At 43.7% G+C, this 15,900-nt stretch overlaps 1 protein-coding gene across 5 annotated transcripts in view; it reads right to left on the bottom strand.

Moving 5' to 3' along the window:
• The window catches only part of EPHA5 (EPH receptor A5), a 333,714-nt gene that overhangs the window by 30,841 nt on the left and 286,973 nt on the right, over positions 1–15,900 (bottom strand). For all 5 annotated transcript variants that reach the window (XM_026653262.1, XM_026653257.1, XM_026653258.1 and 2 more), the window contains 4 exons: positions 14,948–15,133; positions 5,886–5,947; positions 3,510–3,719; positions 1,098–1,247 (listed from right to left, as the gene is read on the bottom strand). In XM_026653262.1, the coding sequence (XP_026509047.1) occupies positions 1,098–1,247; positions 3,510–3,719; positions 5,886–5,947; positions 14,948–15,133 (608 nt within the window). The remainder of the gene's footprint in view (positions 1–1,097; positions 1,248–3,509; positions 3,720–5,885; positions 5,948–14,947; positions 15,134–15,900) is intronic.

The following is a 15,900-nucleotide window of genomic DNA, read 5'->3' as shown; positions in this document are numbered from 1 at the left end:
CCCCCCCGCTAGTGTAGCCCAGGCCTTAGACTTCAAGCTCTTCAAAGCAGACAAGACAAAGGGTCGGAGGGGAAAGAGCGATGAAGTGTCATGCTCACGGTTAATGGCAGAGGCAGGAAGAGGATCTAGGTTAAGAGTCCTATCCATTACACCGCATCACCTCCCTTTCTCTCAAGGAAGCAAGCACTCACTAATACAGACGGATCTCGAAAATTAAGCTATACTTAGGTAACTTTGTTTTCAGTTTTTGCTGATTTTTACTGAAAATTCCTCAGGTTTTACAAAAAATAGCAAGTTTTTACTGATTTTTCACCCAAATTTCGGACCATTCAAGTATATGGAAATATGGATTATGTTAAGAAAATCCAATCCATGACATTAGGTGGATGTGTTTATGTTACTAATAAATTAGTCTAAGTGTAAATGTGAGCTGGCTGCTAAAGTAAGGCAAGGTAATAGAAAATACATATGCATACCCATGTATATGTACTATTTGTGTACAGTTCATGCAATAAACCACAGCTTACACTGCTTTTATTTGAAATACTCTTACTTTTATCTATTTGTTGCTTTTTTCCTCTCCTTCTGTCCCCCGATATTAACCTCAATATTTAGCCAGAAAACTGTGAAGTTAATTTTTCATACTGATTTTTACTTATTTTTATAATAAACACTGATACATTCCCACTAAATTTTAAATGAAATAAAAATGGAGACCAAAGGGCTTTTGCTATAGTTGACTGGACAAGTTTGTAAATGTAGCTGAAATTATGTCGTTTATCAATAGGCATCCTTTGGCAGACCTCCATCTTTAAACATAATACTGATGGACTCTGATAATAACCACATCAGTGGCACTACAGCAGACTGCCAAGGGAGACAGTCTTTACTCCATGCAGACTTACTTCTCTTTGTGCAAAGCTTGTTTTGAGCTGCTGCATAAAAGGACATTCAATAAAAGAAATTTCAGGGGGAAAAGCTAAATCATTTCACTGGGCTTTTTAAAAGCAGCTGTCACTTTCAGACTGAAGACACTGTGCCAGTTCTGTCTCCGATAGCAAGAGACTTGTCATACAGTGGCTTTGGCAAGTACTTACATCTTGATTGGTCATCTCCCAGTAGGGCCTCTCTCCATAAGACACTACTTCCCACATCACTATCCCATAGCTCCAGACGTCGCTGGCCGAGGTGAATTTGCGGAAGGCGATGGCTTCTGGGGCTGTCCATCTGATTGGGATCTTCCCTCCCTTGTGTGAAAAAAAACAGAAGGGGGGGGAGAAAAGCAACATTTCTTACAGCATCGAGGGAGATTTTTTTCTGTTCCTGAATGATGCTGGAAAGAGATGTAGAATTTTAAAGTAAATCTGCTTGACAGCATGGGGCCTTTCTCCATATTATCTCAGCCCATAAGCATTTGCAGCTGACTACTAATTGGCTGACCTGAAGGGCTGTTGTTTAAATTCCATTTGAATGCTGGAACACGTTTAACATCCACATCTCCGTTATGTTGCGCTGGTTGGTAGGGGGGAAAGCCAAGTGCTCCAGCAATCAATACAGTGAACTTTCAAGAGTTTCTGACAGCAAATGGGGAAGGAACAAACACCTTAAAAACTCTAGGTGACTCTGGCGTAATGTGAACCTCATGCAAATTACAGGGCAGGAGGCTGGATTTTATTTTACAGATCTTTGACCCCAATCCTGCAGTTGGAACCAGGTAGGTGGGCCACTGAAATCAACAAGGTTCCACATGAATGCAAAGTCAGCCAGTGCAAACTTGATTGCAAGATAGAGGCCTACATAAGAGATGGGGAGACCAGATGAGTGACAAAAACATCAATCTCTCTTTGATTATTATTGATTTTTTGTAATATTTCTTGCATAACTAATGTCTCCCTGCATATATCTAGGGATTTCAGATTTAGGGATTTCTCCCTGCTTTCTAATTTTTCGATGTTTAACTTTATGCAAATTATAATAATACTTTAATGATAATATAAATCATCTCTAAAATATTCAGGATTAAAAAGAGGATTTTAGTCAGGGTTTAAAGAATTGTTTTCCTTGAATTATATCAAAATAGGCCCCCCTTTGAAGGCCCTTGCTCCCAGGAACGAGCTACCTGCAAGGCTGGGGGATATTCAGGGAACCTCTTCAAACAATTTTTACCTCTGCAAAAACAGTAACATTTGGGGTATATTTTTAGAAAACCTTATTCTCACAATTTTTCTTCAGTGAAGCATTATTAGTTCAAACCTTAAGCCAGTGAGGGCCAGATCTTAGCTAGTACCACTCGGCATATCATAATTGTTTATCCCAGATGAAGATCTGTCTCCAAGAAACCCTTATATGCCTAACTAGGTTCTGATCCTCTAATGTACAGGTAGACTCCAGTTGCCAACATTTTTCCAGGGTGAAATCTCCAGATAAGGTGGTGGCTCTGAGTTACTGGAGGGTTCTGAGCACAGATGGTGAATTTATGTTACATACAATATGATGCTTTAATCATATGTGTAAAAAAAAATTACACCTGTTTGCATGAAGCTCTGTGGGATTTCTTTCGGTGGTCTGCAAGGGTCTGCTCTTGATTTTTGTTGCCTGGGTTCGAGCTGCCTGCCTTTAACAAGTTCTGTCTCAATGAGCAAGTCTACTCTGGACCTCCCGAAACATGGGATGGGCAGCACTCGTAGCCTATCAGTCACATGGCTTGGCCGCCTGCCTCCTGTGCCTAGGACCTGCCCATGTTTTAACCACAGAATCCCAACTTGGATTTTCACTCTGGAGAAAGGAGTAACATGGATGGTCTTAGTTCACACCCCTTTTTCACTCCCTTTTGGCTCTGTATCACTTCCCTTTCCAGGTCATACTATATTCCAACTATATTCAACAGGCAAGGGCCAAAAAGGAACTTAACTTTAGACTTCTAAGTCCATATTTAGGTATCTCAATAAGCAGCCTGATATTTCACAGGTGTTGACCACCCAGCAGTCCTCTCTGAAGACAATAGTAACAACCGGGGTGCTGGGTGCTTTTGAAAATCAGGCAATTACTTAGTTGCCAAAATATACGAGCCTAGTGTTAGACTCCTATTTTTTAAAATAATCTCAGCTGCGTTACCTCATTTCTCACACCGATGCAAAGTTACGCCTACTCCAGCTACCGAGTGCGTTTTCTGTTACAAAATAGAGTAAGTCAACTGAAGCCTGCCCAGGATTGAGCCATCAGACAAACTCTCCCCACACCTGCCCTCTTCTGTGTACAGCTTTGTTTTTTATGACAACGTAGAGCCCCATTTTCAAAAGAGCTCGGCACCCAACAGCTCCTGTTTAGGCCCCTACATATACAGCCAGATTTCAAAAGAGCTCAGGGCACCTAAGCGAAATGACGCCTGATGGACACCGAGCCCGTTTCAAAATCCAGCTCCAACTGCGAGCGTGAGCACTTTTGAAAATGCCACTTGGCCGTTTCCCTCATTTCCTTTAGTTCAATGGTCCAGTATCCTCAGAACCTACCCTTGTTGTGTACGCTGCTTCAGGGTCATCTTCTAGGACTCTGGACAGTCCGAAGTCAGACACTTTGCACACTAAATTGCTGTTGATGAGGATGTTTCTGGCAGCAAGGTCTCTATGTACGTAACCCATGTCTGACAGGTACTTCATGCCTGACGCAATGCCTCTCAGCATCCCAACCAGCTGAATGACAGTGAACTGCCCATCGTTCTTCTGCAAAGATAAGGGGGGATTTCAATCACAGTGTGCAGTGTTCTTCACACCCTGAGTTACACACATGCACAAATAACAGAGTCAGGGGCAAGTCTCATGCAAAGGCAAAATAGGGGAATTCATAATTAATGACCATGATGCTCTGGCCCAGAGGCTCCTGAAGGTGTCATAGTTTGGAATAGTGATCTCTAAAGACTAAGCTGAGACAACAGAGTTCTTAACTCATGATTAGGGAATTACCTAATGTAACACTTATAGTGTACACACATATCTATGTAAGCAGGGTCAGAATGAATTCTCCCCTTACAGCCTGTTAGGAGCGGGAGAGACCTCAGGAGTAAACTGTATTTACATGAACGCACCTACTCTGCTTAGATATCCAGCAGCTAGAGCGGTGTTGCTCAAAGTAATTAACTTTGGCTGGTGTTGGGTTACAAATCACTTTAGTACTGAATGCAGGGATAATGAAATGCTGTTATCAATGGTGCTGTCATTATGGTATAAATAAAGGGGAGGAGAACTGTGCTTAACCTGTCCCAAATGAGGGGGTCACCCTCAGTTGAAAGGACCCCAGTAAGCCAGGGGCTCAAATGCCAGACCCCTGTGAAAGTAAGAGGGGTGAGGACTCTCCACAAGTGTCCCCATTCTGGTTTAACCTGTTCCTCCCCACTGTTCAAAGAAAGGGCTAAATGGGCTTCATTAGGAGCCTCTTTGTTACTTTAAATGTTCAATCAGAGCTGAAATCAGTTGTGGTGGAACTGTGTGTCTGCCCAGCCTGCTACGAGCTAAAATCACTAAGGACTTGTCTACACTGGCACTTTACAGCGCTGCAACTTTCTCACTCAGTGGGGTGAAAAAACACACCCCTGAGCACTGCAAGTTTCAGCTATGCCCCTCGTGGAGGTGGGTTTTTATATACGCTGGGAGAGCTCTCTCCCACCACTGGTGCCGTGACTACACAAGGCACATTAAAGCGCTGCCGTGATCTAACATTGCTAGTGAAGATGTGCCCTAAGAGAATGACCTGCAGAGGTCACAGTGCAGACGCAGGTGGCAACAGAAGTTGACTGACTGATGGGCGGCCGGCAGGACCGGCCTGTGAGAGCAGCGAGCAGGTGGCTGGCGAGGCGGCCAGTAGAGCGAGTGGCTGGCAGGGCGGTCAGCGGACCAAGCAGCTTGCAGGGTGGCCCGAGCAGCTGGCAGGGCAACCAGCCAGAACAAGTGCTCAGATGGCGGAGCAAGGAAGGTGCCTTCTTCCCCGGGTGGGAGGTGAACTCACACAGATGCACGTCTGAACCCTGGGTCCTCACTGACCAAGGACAACCACTGTGAGTGGGGTATGATGAGGGAGCAGAGGTGGGCACAGTAAAGGGACTTTTGGTTGGAGAACTCAAGAACATGAGGCGGAAGGCACTGCCCCACGCACTCTGGGGTGGGTGACCTGCTCACAGTTTTATGGTTATGAATCCTGCTTGTGTCATTTTCCCTAATTAATGTCAGGTGACTTCTCTCCTTTCATTAAAAGTTTCTTTTCTACACTCAGACTCTTTTTTTGTGAGTGGGGGAGTATTGGTTCTCAGAGGCACCCAGGGTGGTGTGTAATTTTCCCAGGTCACTGGGTGGGGACTCGAGTCAGTTCTGTGTTGTACGGTTGAAAAGGAACCCCTAGATATTGAACCGGCCCTGGTTGCTGCTGGCTCCACCTGGCAGAAGGGTTACATATGTAAAAACCCCATGGATGACAATCCCTCCGAGTCAAGGTTGTAAACAACATAGGTCACATGCAACCCCCCCCCCCCCCCCCCGTGTGTCTTGCCCACATGATCTAATCCTCACTACTGACAAAATGCCATCAAAACACATGTAAATCTTTACTCCACAGGGTCATTTGGAGGGTTGGTGCCAAAATGCAGCTGTATAAAGGGAGGCATGAAAACCAGTGCTTTTCGATGCAGAGCTCCTCACAGAAAGAAAACGAAGGCTTTGTATTTTGTTGTTATTCTATTTATTTGTTGTTATTTTATTTATTTGTATTGTGGTAGATGGAGCTAGGACTTGGGGAGCTGTAACTCCACCAGCACTTCACAGTATTTCCCAGGGGGAATGTCCTTTACAGGAGACCCCACTGTCCTCCAAGAAAAACCATCTGAGCATTTTGAATCTTACCTTTAAAAATGTGTCAAGAGAGCCATTCTCCATGTACTCTGTCACTATCATTACTGGCTTACCTGAAAAAAGGAAGATCACAAGTTTATTAGCTGCAATTCATCTAAAAGAAACCCCCCCGAGTTTGTCCACTCTGATTCTTAATGTGCACACACAGCCATGCTGAACCCATCTGTCAATCACAGATGTGTACAGATACACAGTGAGAGACTGTCCCTGCCCCAAAGAGCTTCCAGTCTAAATAGACAAGACTTGCAATGGGTGGGATAAAGGAAATATTTTTATCCTCATATTAGAGATGGGGAACTGAGTCACAGAGCGGTTAGGTGATAAGGTCACACAGGGATTCAGGAGAAATTGAACCAGATCATGAGTCCAGCCCAGGGCCTTAACCACCAACTCAGCTTCGTCTTTTCTCCTTGAGTGAGCTGAAAGCCTGTGAAACGTGCTGTGCCCGAAGGAACCCAGGTTCCATTGCACCAGATGAAACTTCCCAACCATTGTGGGGAGCTAAGTAGATGGAGGAGGAGAAGGAAGCAGAGTGGCCACTCTTGCGGATGTTGAACTGTATGAGGTACTGAAGAACCTCTGCGAAGACCTACCAAACCCGGCACAAAAGGGAGGAAGTAGAACTTCCAATCACAACCCCCAAACCCTCTCCAAGCTCCAACCCAGGACTGTGTGAAGGAATGTCATCACACACATGGATGCAAAAATGTACTACATGAGGTCTAAATGACGTGACCTCTTGTACAAATGGGTGATATTCATTCTAGGTATCATTCCAGTGATGCTGGGGGGACAAATGTGGCCCGATGATTTGTGCTTCATCATGAGTGTAGCGGGTTCAGAGCACTCAGTGCTATGCTGCAGCTCTTTTGCCCAGGTGGAACAGTGCTCCAGGTGAAGGCAATAATCAGTGGGAAAAACATGATTGGTGCGTATGTGGAATGCCCGTTGCCCTTTTTTTTCAGATAGGTATTTTTTTGATTTTTTAGCCTATGGAACTCATTGCCACAGGATGTTGATGCCAGGAACTTAGTGGGATTCAAAGAAGGATTAGACACTTCTATGGATAACAACAATATCCAGAGTTAAAATAGCAACTACATTTAAAAAAATACTTTGGAAGTGAATACCCTACGCTTTAGAGTTTAAACCAATCTCTAACTAGTGGAGGCAGATCATCATAACTGCCTACTAAGGGTTTTTTGTTTGCTTGTTTGTTTTTTACACTTTCCTCTGAAGTACCAGGTGCTGCCCACTGTTAAAGACAAAATACTGAAGTAGATGGACCATGATGCGTTAGACTATAGCAGTGTTTCCCAAACTTTGGATGCCGCTTGTGTAGGGAAAGCCCCTGGCGGTCCGGGCCGGTTTGTTTACCTGCCACGTCCATAGGTCCGGCCGATCGCGGCTTCCACTGGCCGCAGTTCGCTAGTCCAGGCCAATGGGGGCTGCTGGAAGCGGCGGCCAGTACGTCCCTCAGCCCGCGCTGCTTCCAGCAGCCCTCATTGGCCTGGAGCAGCGAACCGCGGCCAGTGGGAGCCGCGATCGGCCGGACCTGCGGACGCGGCAGGTAAACAAACCGGCCCGTCCCACCAGGGGCTTTCCCTGCACAAGCGGCATCCCAAGTTTGGGAAACACTGGACTATAGGATGGACACGCTGACTCAGTACACCAGTTTCTGTGTTTAAAAAGAAGTGCACCCAATTACACCCAGGAACCCTGCTAGAGTTGCAATTAGAGCCAGAATTTGGCTGTGGATATTAAGTATACTCTCTACTGAATACGGTAACAGAAAAAGGAAGGATTTTCTCCAGATATGTGTACTGAAAATATGGCCTAATTCAGGGAGTAAGAAAAAAGGTGATCCAAACACAAGTTCAAAAAAGACTGCGGCCTCCAACAGTTGGTAGGAATAAGAATGTTTTTCCAACTCCATTTGATGAATTTTCATGCCCGAGTCATTTTAATGGTAATTATATATAGTTTTTGCTCAGTTTTTATATCTAATTTCTCGCTAGCTTGCCACAACGAGATAGCAATAATTAGTGTGGCTTGCTCCAGGCCTTGTAAAATCAATGAAATCTTATAAAGAACATGTAAATTATTTTTTATTTAAATCAATTTCCATTAACTAGCATGAAGCACAGACAAAAGAGAAACCATCAATTATTTCTAAACTGCATTACAATGACTCGCGTAGAAATGATCAGCTAAAGCTGCTGCATGTCATAACATGATTATAAAGGTAACTGCTCTTAAAATAATTTCCTATTTTGCTGTTTAAGTTGATCTCAATCTTTGTACATTCCTGTCATGTTAATTGACTAATAAATTTGACTAATTTATGGTTTAATAATCTACGTAAATAAACATAATTGTGTATTCATCAATCAAAACACTGAGTGCCGTGCAGATACGACCCTGGAGCATTGTGGGTTTGCATTTCTTTAATTTCTTAATGAGCATTGGAGTTACCCCCTTGTATGAGTTAAAGATTTGGCAGCTGTATTATTATTCATATTACTGTGGCAGCTCAGGGCTCTACATGAGATCAGGACCCTGTACAAACATAGTCTCTGCCACAAAAAATCTTACAATCTAAACAAATAAGGACAGGAGAGGAAACAGAGGTGTGGTCACTGGATGATCAGTGGCAAAACTAGGAACAGAACCCCGCTCTTTAGTACTTGAGCCATCAACCCCTTGCCACTGCCGCTCCCTCAACAGTGGTATCGCTCTCGCCATTATAACGACATTTGGTGTTTGTCCTCTGTCGATCTTAGGTGCTTCAGGAAGGAGGGTGTGTATTGTAATCTCTGTGTGCAAGAGGGGGAATCTGAGGTATCGATCGGTGAAGTGACTTGCCCAACATCATATAGCAAGTCTGTGATTGAACTTGGAACAGAGCTCTGTGGCCTCCCTATTCGCTCGCCCCATTCGGCTTCCCTGAGTCAAAGTTCGCTACAAAGCCCTAAGACTGTTTGCTGGGAGAACCTCTGACCTGGCAGGTCGGCCACCCCTGAAGTGAATGATAAATGATTACCTCTCAGTGAGTGCTCTAACCACTGGTCTATAGAGCGATCCTCAATTGTCCTCCGGCCCAATTAATATTTAATTAATGTGGGATGGCTTGAACAAGAGAGACTGAGGGAGTCCCATATCAGAATACCCCATAGTCAGAGCACTCACCTCAGAGAGGGGAGATGTCAAAAATCCCTTCTCCTCATCAGGCAGAGTGGGGAATTGATATGAGCCCCCTACATCCCAGGCATGTACCCTGGGCCCCCTACATCCCAGGCATGTACCACTGGGCTTAGGGTTATGAGGGAAGCTCTACAATGCCTGAGTCCCTGTGTAGATCTGAGCCTGTTCGCCTTTAAATCAGTACCAATGATGACATAGCAGCATCTGCTGGAAACAGCTGTACAAACGTAACTGGATTTCTGCTCCGCTCTCCTACTTCTTCTGTAGGAGCGGGGCAGCGTTTTTTCCCCAGAAGAGTGTAAAGCGCTCTTTCCTCCCATTCAAGGAAGAGCTGGCAGAGCACACCATCCTATAGAAGAAGTACTCAGCACCTTGCAGGACCAGGACTGGGGTTTCTTTCTTCTAGACAAGTTCAGGCTTGCTCAGGGTCTGGTATATTCCCATGCTGCTATTCTTTGAAAGGTTGTTGGTTTTTAATGTGAAAAAAAGTCAGTCTTTTAAATAAAAAGAGCCCGTGAAACTCCCCAAAGCCCCTGCTGTGCGTGTATTACAGCAAGATGTCTCTGTGCATCATAAATGAGTAATTGAAGGTAAAAGACAGGCTCTTCGGTCATAAAATCTCTGCAGACATCGCTGCATTTATGGTGTGCCCCGTTTAAGGACAGATTGCCAAGGACTGTAAAGTGGGGTCCCTTATCTCTGACACGAACAGGCAGTGTTAGAGGAAGGATTGCAGCTCAATCTGACACCACATTGAGGAGTACTACTCAGGGCCGGCTCCAGCATTTCTGCCGCCCCAAGCAAAAAGAAAAAAAAAGCCGTGATCGCAATCGCGATTGGCGGCGGCAATTGGGGGGGGGGGGGGCTGTGATCGACGGCGGCAGGTCCTTCGCTCCTAGAGGGAGTGAGGGACCTGCCGCCCCCCAATTGCCGCACATGCTGCCCCTCTCCCTTGGCCGCCCCAAGCACCTGCTTGTTAAGCTGGCGCCTGGAGCCGGCCCTGGTACTACTTCAGGCTCCCAACTTCAGTCTCAATTAGAAGATTTCCTACCACTTATGTTTCATTATCAGTGTGCTGCAAATTGAGAGCAATTGTAGAATAAATTAGCATCATACCAGCCAGCATGAAACTAAAATTACAAACAGAGTGAGATTCAACAAGTGCCGGCACAGGGACAGGGGGGTGGGAGGTCATAGGAGCCTAGATAAGAAAACGACCCCAAAATCGGGACTGTCCCTATAAAATCGGGACATCTGGTCACCCTAGTCATTTACACAAATGTCAGGCATATACTGGTAGATCAGTGAAAAGGGGCATGAATGTAGCTCAGGCCCTGATCAGCTTTGTGAAACGGACTTGTCTCTTTGTGGCACCGAGAGACTAAGTGAGAAGCCTGTGGCAAAGTAGGGAATTGAACCCTTCAGAGAATTTTTACTGATGAGAAAGTGAGGTGCAGAGAAATGATGTGACTTATGCAAGGGCACACAGAAAGCCTTGCTAGAACACAGAATGGAATGCGGGTCCCCCAGTCCCAGGCTAACACCTACCCATTCCTCCGGCCTCCCACGCATTTGCACAGGGTAAAATGTCACTCCATTGGTTTAGGTAGGCACTTACAGGATTCAGGGCCTCTCATTGACTCCCAATAGGGCTTGGGCTCCTAAATCCCTTAGGCAGATCTGAAAAATCTCCCCATGTTTATTATCCAGCATTCACTCTATTTTTCAGATGACTGTGTGCTAATTATGTAAACAATCCAGGACTTTGTTGGGGTTTGTTGTTTATATTTAAAAATGTGGTTTTCTTTAAAAATGGAATTTTAGCCTGATAAAGATCAAGAAAGGGGTCAGTGGCTACAGTTTTGGATGGACTATTGAAAGAGGAGGTAAACATGGTTTTACATTACTTAAATTTAGATTACATTTTGATTTTGAATTTAAATTAATTATTTTCCCTCCAGCTCTTGACAATTTTGGGGTTTGGGAACTGAACCGACTTTCTATATAAAATTTCAACTGAAGTCAACAAACGGGCTTACACCAAGAGTGAGTATGACGTCACCAAGGGACAGGGGACTTGGAATGTAGAAAGCAACAGGTGATCCAGAATTTCATTAGATTATTCAGAGCTTTTTCTTTCAGGATCCTCCCTCTTCTTAAAGAAACAGACTCTTAACGTAAGGTAGGGCAACTCTAGTTCTTTTAGTTTGAAGCTTGATTACATGTGAGCCAAGGGCACTGAATTAAAAACTATGCCTGTAAAATATTCCACTTGCTCCTGAATAGTTGCAGGAATAGTGGCAAGGAAAAGGCATATCCAGAAAGGACCTTAGCTAAGGCCTTAATACAAGTGGAGGCAGTTCACAATGGACCAGAAGCCCAAGAGACTCAGTGGTTGAAGTGCAGTACCAGTGACAGCTCTTATTCACCCATGCAGATCAGCTTGAAGGGACAGAACACAACAACGGAAATAGACCCAGGGTTGACCAAGATTAGCTAACTCTTCTAAAGCAATTTTTAAACACATTTCTGTGTTAGTTCAGACAACTTCTTTTCTAAGCTATATGGCATACGAAGGGATGCTATTGGTTGAATGGTATGTGTCAGTGTCAGAAGCAAACAAGACAAAGTTAAAGAAGTTCAGGGGTGGAGTGGGCAGGGCTAGTATTTTCTGCTTATTTAGTGGTGATTTTCTTACTCTCATATGAATTATAATATATGATGTAACTGATATAAGTACCATATAGATGGAGGCCGATAGATCTGCAGTCAGGAGATTGGTGAACACATGATAACTTGCCTATGGCTGAATTACCTGTCCTCTAATCCCTCTCCCTGAGATTTAATCTCACATCCAATCCCCTGAGCAGCTTCAAAGATTTGAAGTCAATGGAAAGATTTGTGCAGATTTCAATGACTTTGGATCAGACCCTCAAACAGCATTGCTCTAAGAAAAACCAACCCTCCTTCTCTAAATGTGGAATTCTGACCCACAAGTAACACCTATCCAAGGCCCAGGAGGCACAAGACTCAGGCCTGGATCAGACCAAAAAAAAGTCACAGTTTGATTTAGTTGTGGATTGGTCCTGCATTGAGCAGGGAATTGGACTAGATGATCTCCTGAGGTCCCTTCCAACCCTGACATTCTATGATTCTATGATTAAAGTCCAATATTACACATCCATGTAGGGCTAGACAAAAGAGTTTTCCACCAAGAACCATAGAAGGGTCATAGAGATCATATGACCTGGCAGATCATGCATTGGCCTGAGACTGTGGTTCTGTTCCCAACTTGGTCAGTGACTTTGGGTTAGCCACTTTAACGGCTCTCTGCCTCAGTTTCCCCATTTATAATAATGATACTGACCTCCTTTGTACTGACGAAAGTGCTACATAAGAGCTAGGCATTCTCATCATGTTGGTTTTATGCCTAGAAAGGCTATGTAAGGTTAACGCTGAGAGTGTTTGATGTTCTCTTGCTCTGTTGAACTCATGGTACCTAAGGCACCAGGCTTCTCATCCCAGATTCATACCGATAAAACCTCTACACTACGCCTCACAACCATGTAGTCCACGGTTAGTTAGATAGAATTGTTCATTGGACTTTAGCTGTTAAGTGATATATTTTAAAGTTACCTTTCATTGTACTAGTTATATACTTTGTAAATACTAATATAAAGACGAATAAAAAATGGTGCCTATTATTTTTCCCATCTAAATTTTTCTATAGGCAAAACTCAGAAATGGAATGGGTAAATTGGGAGGGTTAGGTTAGACACCAAACTACCTGATTTGCACATGCAAGTGCAGGCTGTGCGTACCCCCAAAGCCATAGGATATTTTTCATTATTTTAGTTTTTTCCCTAAATCTTTTAAGAAATTAAATCTAGTACAAACGCAATAAAAAGCGTCGACTGCAAACAAACATCACTTCTCAAAATACTGCAGATAATGTAGATAAGCAAAGATAAAGTGAGTGGCTAGAACTTTTTATGGGCTTTTGTTTTGCAAATCCCAATTAAAACACCTCATTGCTTTAAAAAAAAGAACCATAACATTTGCGAAGCTATCTCTGGTGACTGTGGGATATCACATGATTTTTGCCACAATACCAATAATGTTGGTATTTAAATGGTTCCAACCAACCTTTGAAGTTAACCCTCATTAAGGTGGGTAGACTAAAGTGGGCATTTCTCAGCTGAAGAATTTTTTTTCCCCTGCAAGGCTGAGTTAAAACTAAATAGGTTAATATTGTTAAAGCCCTTTGCAACAACAACAAAAAGGCTACAAATAGCTTCCTTTAATGAAGCTCAATTTTTGCTGGAAACAGCCAAAAAATCCTGCAAATGATTAAAACTGGATGCCTGACCCCACACTATTGTAAATCTGCAAAGCGCCAGAGAAAGCTGGTTTATACCAGCTGGGGCATCTGGCTCAACATCTTTAACCCTATCATCTCAGTTTTGTTCAAAAACTTCGTTTGGACTTGAACATTTCCATGCTTATTTTCAGACCAGAAACGATTTGTCTGAAGCAAACCATTCAAGCTGTTTTGGAGTGAAAAGCCAATAAAAACGTAACGTCTTCCTGATATTTGCAAAAGACAAACAAGCACAACCCTTTTGTGTGTCTCTACAGCTCCCATATGGGCTGGTTGTTCAAGCTCAGAGGTCTCATCCATTCAGTCCATCTTAAAATCTGGAGTCTGGAACAAAACTGGTCTGAAGAAATTATTTAAGGTTATTTTGCTACCCGACCAGTTAGACTCCAGGGGCATTGGTACTGGGATTATAGTCAATGATTTGACAATCAACCTTTCCCCAGGAACCCCACACACTCCTGCTCCCAGTAAGGTGGATTTCTATTACTCCTGGTACTGCTAGCAGTTCTAGAGGGAGCTTGTGTTACAGTATATCTACATTGCAATCAGAGGTGTGACTGCAGCATGTGTAGACACACCTGAGCTAGCTTTGATGGCAGTAGCTTGAGTAACAACAGCAGTGAAGCCAAGTCATAGCACAGGTTGTACAAGCCCACCTGGGACTCTGGGTATGTATTCGAGTGACCAGTCTGTGCTCATAGAATCATAGAATCTCAGGGTTGGAGGAGACCTCAGGAGGTCATCTAGTCCAACCCCCTGCTCAAAGCAGGACCAATTCCCAACTAAAGCAGCTCCAGTGCTACGGTTCTGATTATAATGTAGACATGCCATTAGTTAAGGTTATTCAGAGTCCTACCCTGTTCAGATGTGCTTCTACCCCACTCCCCTGCTACCAGAGCTCCTACTGGCATCTTTTATCCCCAGTAAAGGGGCCACTCAGTGCAACAAAAATAAGTCTACTCACAGCACTGCAGGCTGGGAACTTGCTGCATTATTTAACTGCATCACAACAGAGTGGGAGGAAGGAAGGGAAAGGTGGAGCATGGCACCATCCCATAGTGTTCTGGGTAACCCAGCTAATCCAATCATGACAACTTTCCTGAAACACTACAACTTAGAAGACCTGTGTTCTTTTCCCAGCTCTGGTCACTAACTGGCTGGATGACCTTGGGCAAGTCACTTCACCTCCTTATGCTTTGTCTTGTCTAAATAGCTTGTAAACTCTTCAGGATTGGGAGTACCTCTCCTTGTGTGTGTACAGTACCTAACACAATGGGGCACATTGTGAATTTTTTAGTTTGTAGTTTTAGTAACTACAATGTTCCTTCCTGGCTGTTTTTGTGAGAGATGACAAGTTTAGCAACCTTTATTTTAAAGTTGAACAAGTTCTCCTGACTCCCGGGGTTATAACTAATATCAACCCATTTGCTTCATCAATGAGCAGAAGTCTACAGCAGCGGGTACGTACTTTTTGTGACAACACCTTCCAAGTGAATGATATTGGGATGGTCAAACTGTCCCATGATGCTTGCTTCCCCCAGGAAATCTCGTCTTTGCTTTTCAGTGTAGCCCACTTTGAGGGTTTTTATGGCCACTGGAAACTCGCGTTTTCCAGGGAGTTTCAGACGCCCACTACAAACTTCCCCAAATTCACCTGAAGAGAACAAAGTAAATAATTAGTGTATGTCTGAAAAGCACCTTGCACATTTATGGACATTTCAGTACATTAGTAACAATAAATGATGGTTAATGATAAACAAGGATGACATACATACATGATAGTAACACAAGAAGGGACAACTACAATTATCTAGTCTGACCGCCTGAGTAACACAAGCCATAGAATTTCATGCCCTCAAGATTGTTCTAGAGGCCAGAATCTTGTGGCCAGAATCTTGTGGAATTGGTCCTGCTTTGAGCATGAGTATATCTTTTAGAAAGACACCCAGCCTAGTTTCACAGACTCCAAGTGATGGAGAATCTACCACATTCCTAGGTCAGTTGTTCCAATGGTTAATGACCCTCACACTTAAAAAGCTGCCTTATTTCCAAATTGAATTTTCCTAACGTCAACATCGGATTAGGTTATGCCTTTGTCTGTTAGATTAAAGAACCCTCTAGTATCAGACATCACTAGAATACATTGCCTAGGGCGGTTGTGGAATCTCCATCATTGAAGATTTTTAAGAGCAGGTTAGACAAACACCTGTCAGGGATGGTCTAGATAATACTTAGTCCTGCCAGGAATGCAGGGGACTGGACTAAATGACTGCTCAAAGTCCCTTCCAGTCCTATGATTCTATGATCTATGATCTTCCTGTGTAGGTAATTACAGAGCATGATCAAGTCACCTCTGAACCCTGTCTCGGGTAAGTTAAATAGACAGAGCTCCTTTAGTCTTCATTGTAAAGTGTGAGACAA

This window comes from Terrapene carolina, unplaced genomic scaffold (genome assembly GCF_002925995.2).
Source record: "Terrapene carolina triunguis isolate 2854851 unplaced genomic scaffold, T_m_triunguis-2.0 Scaffold136, whole genome shotgun sequence".
NCBI classification, from domain to species: Eukaryota; Metazoa; Chordata; order Testudines; family Emydidae; genus Terrapene; species Terrapene triunguis.
The sequence above is the reverse complement of the archived record's forward strand: the minus strand, read 5'-3'. Positions and strand labels throughout refer to the sequence as shown.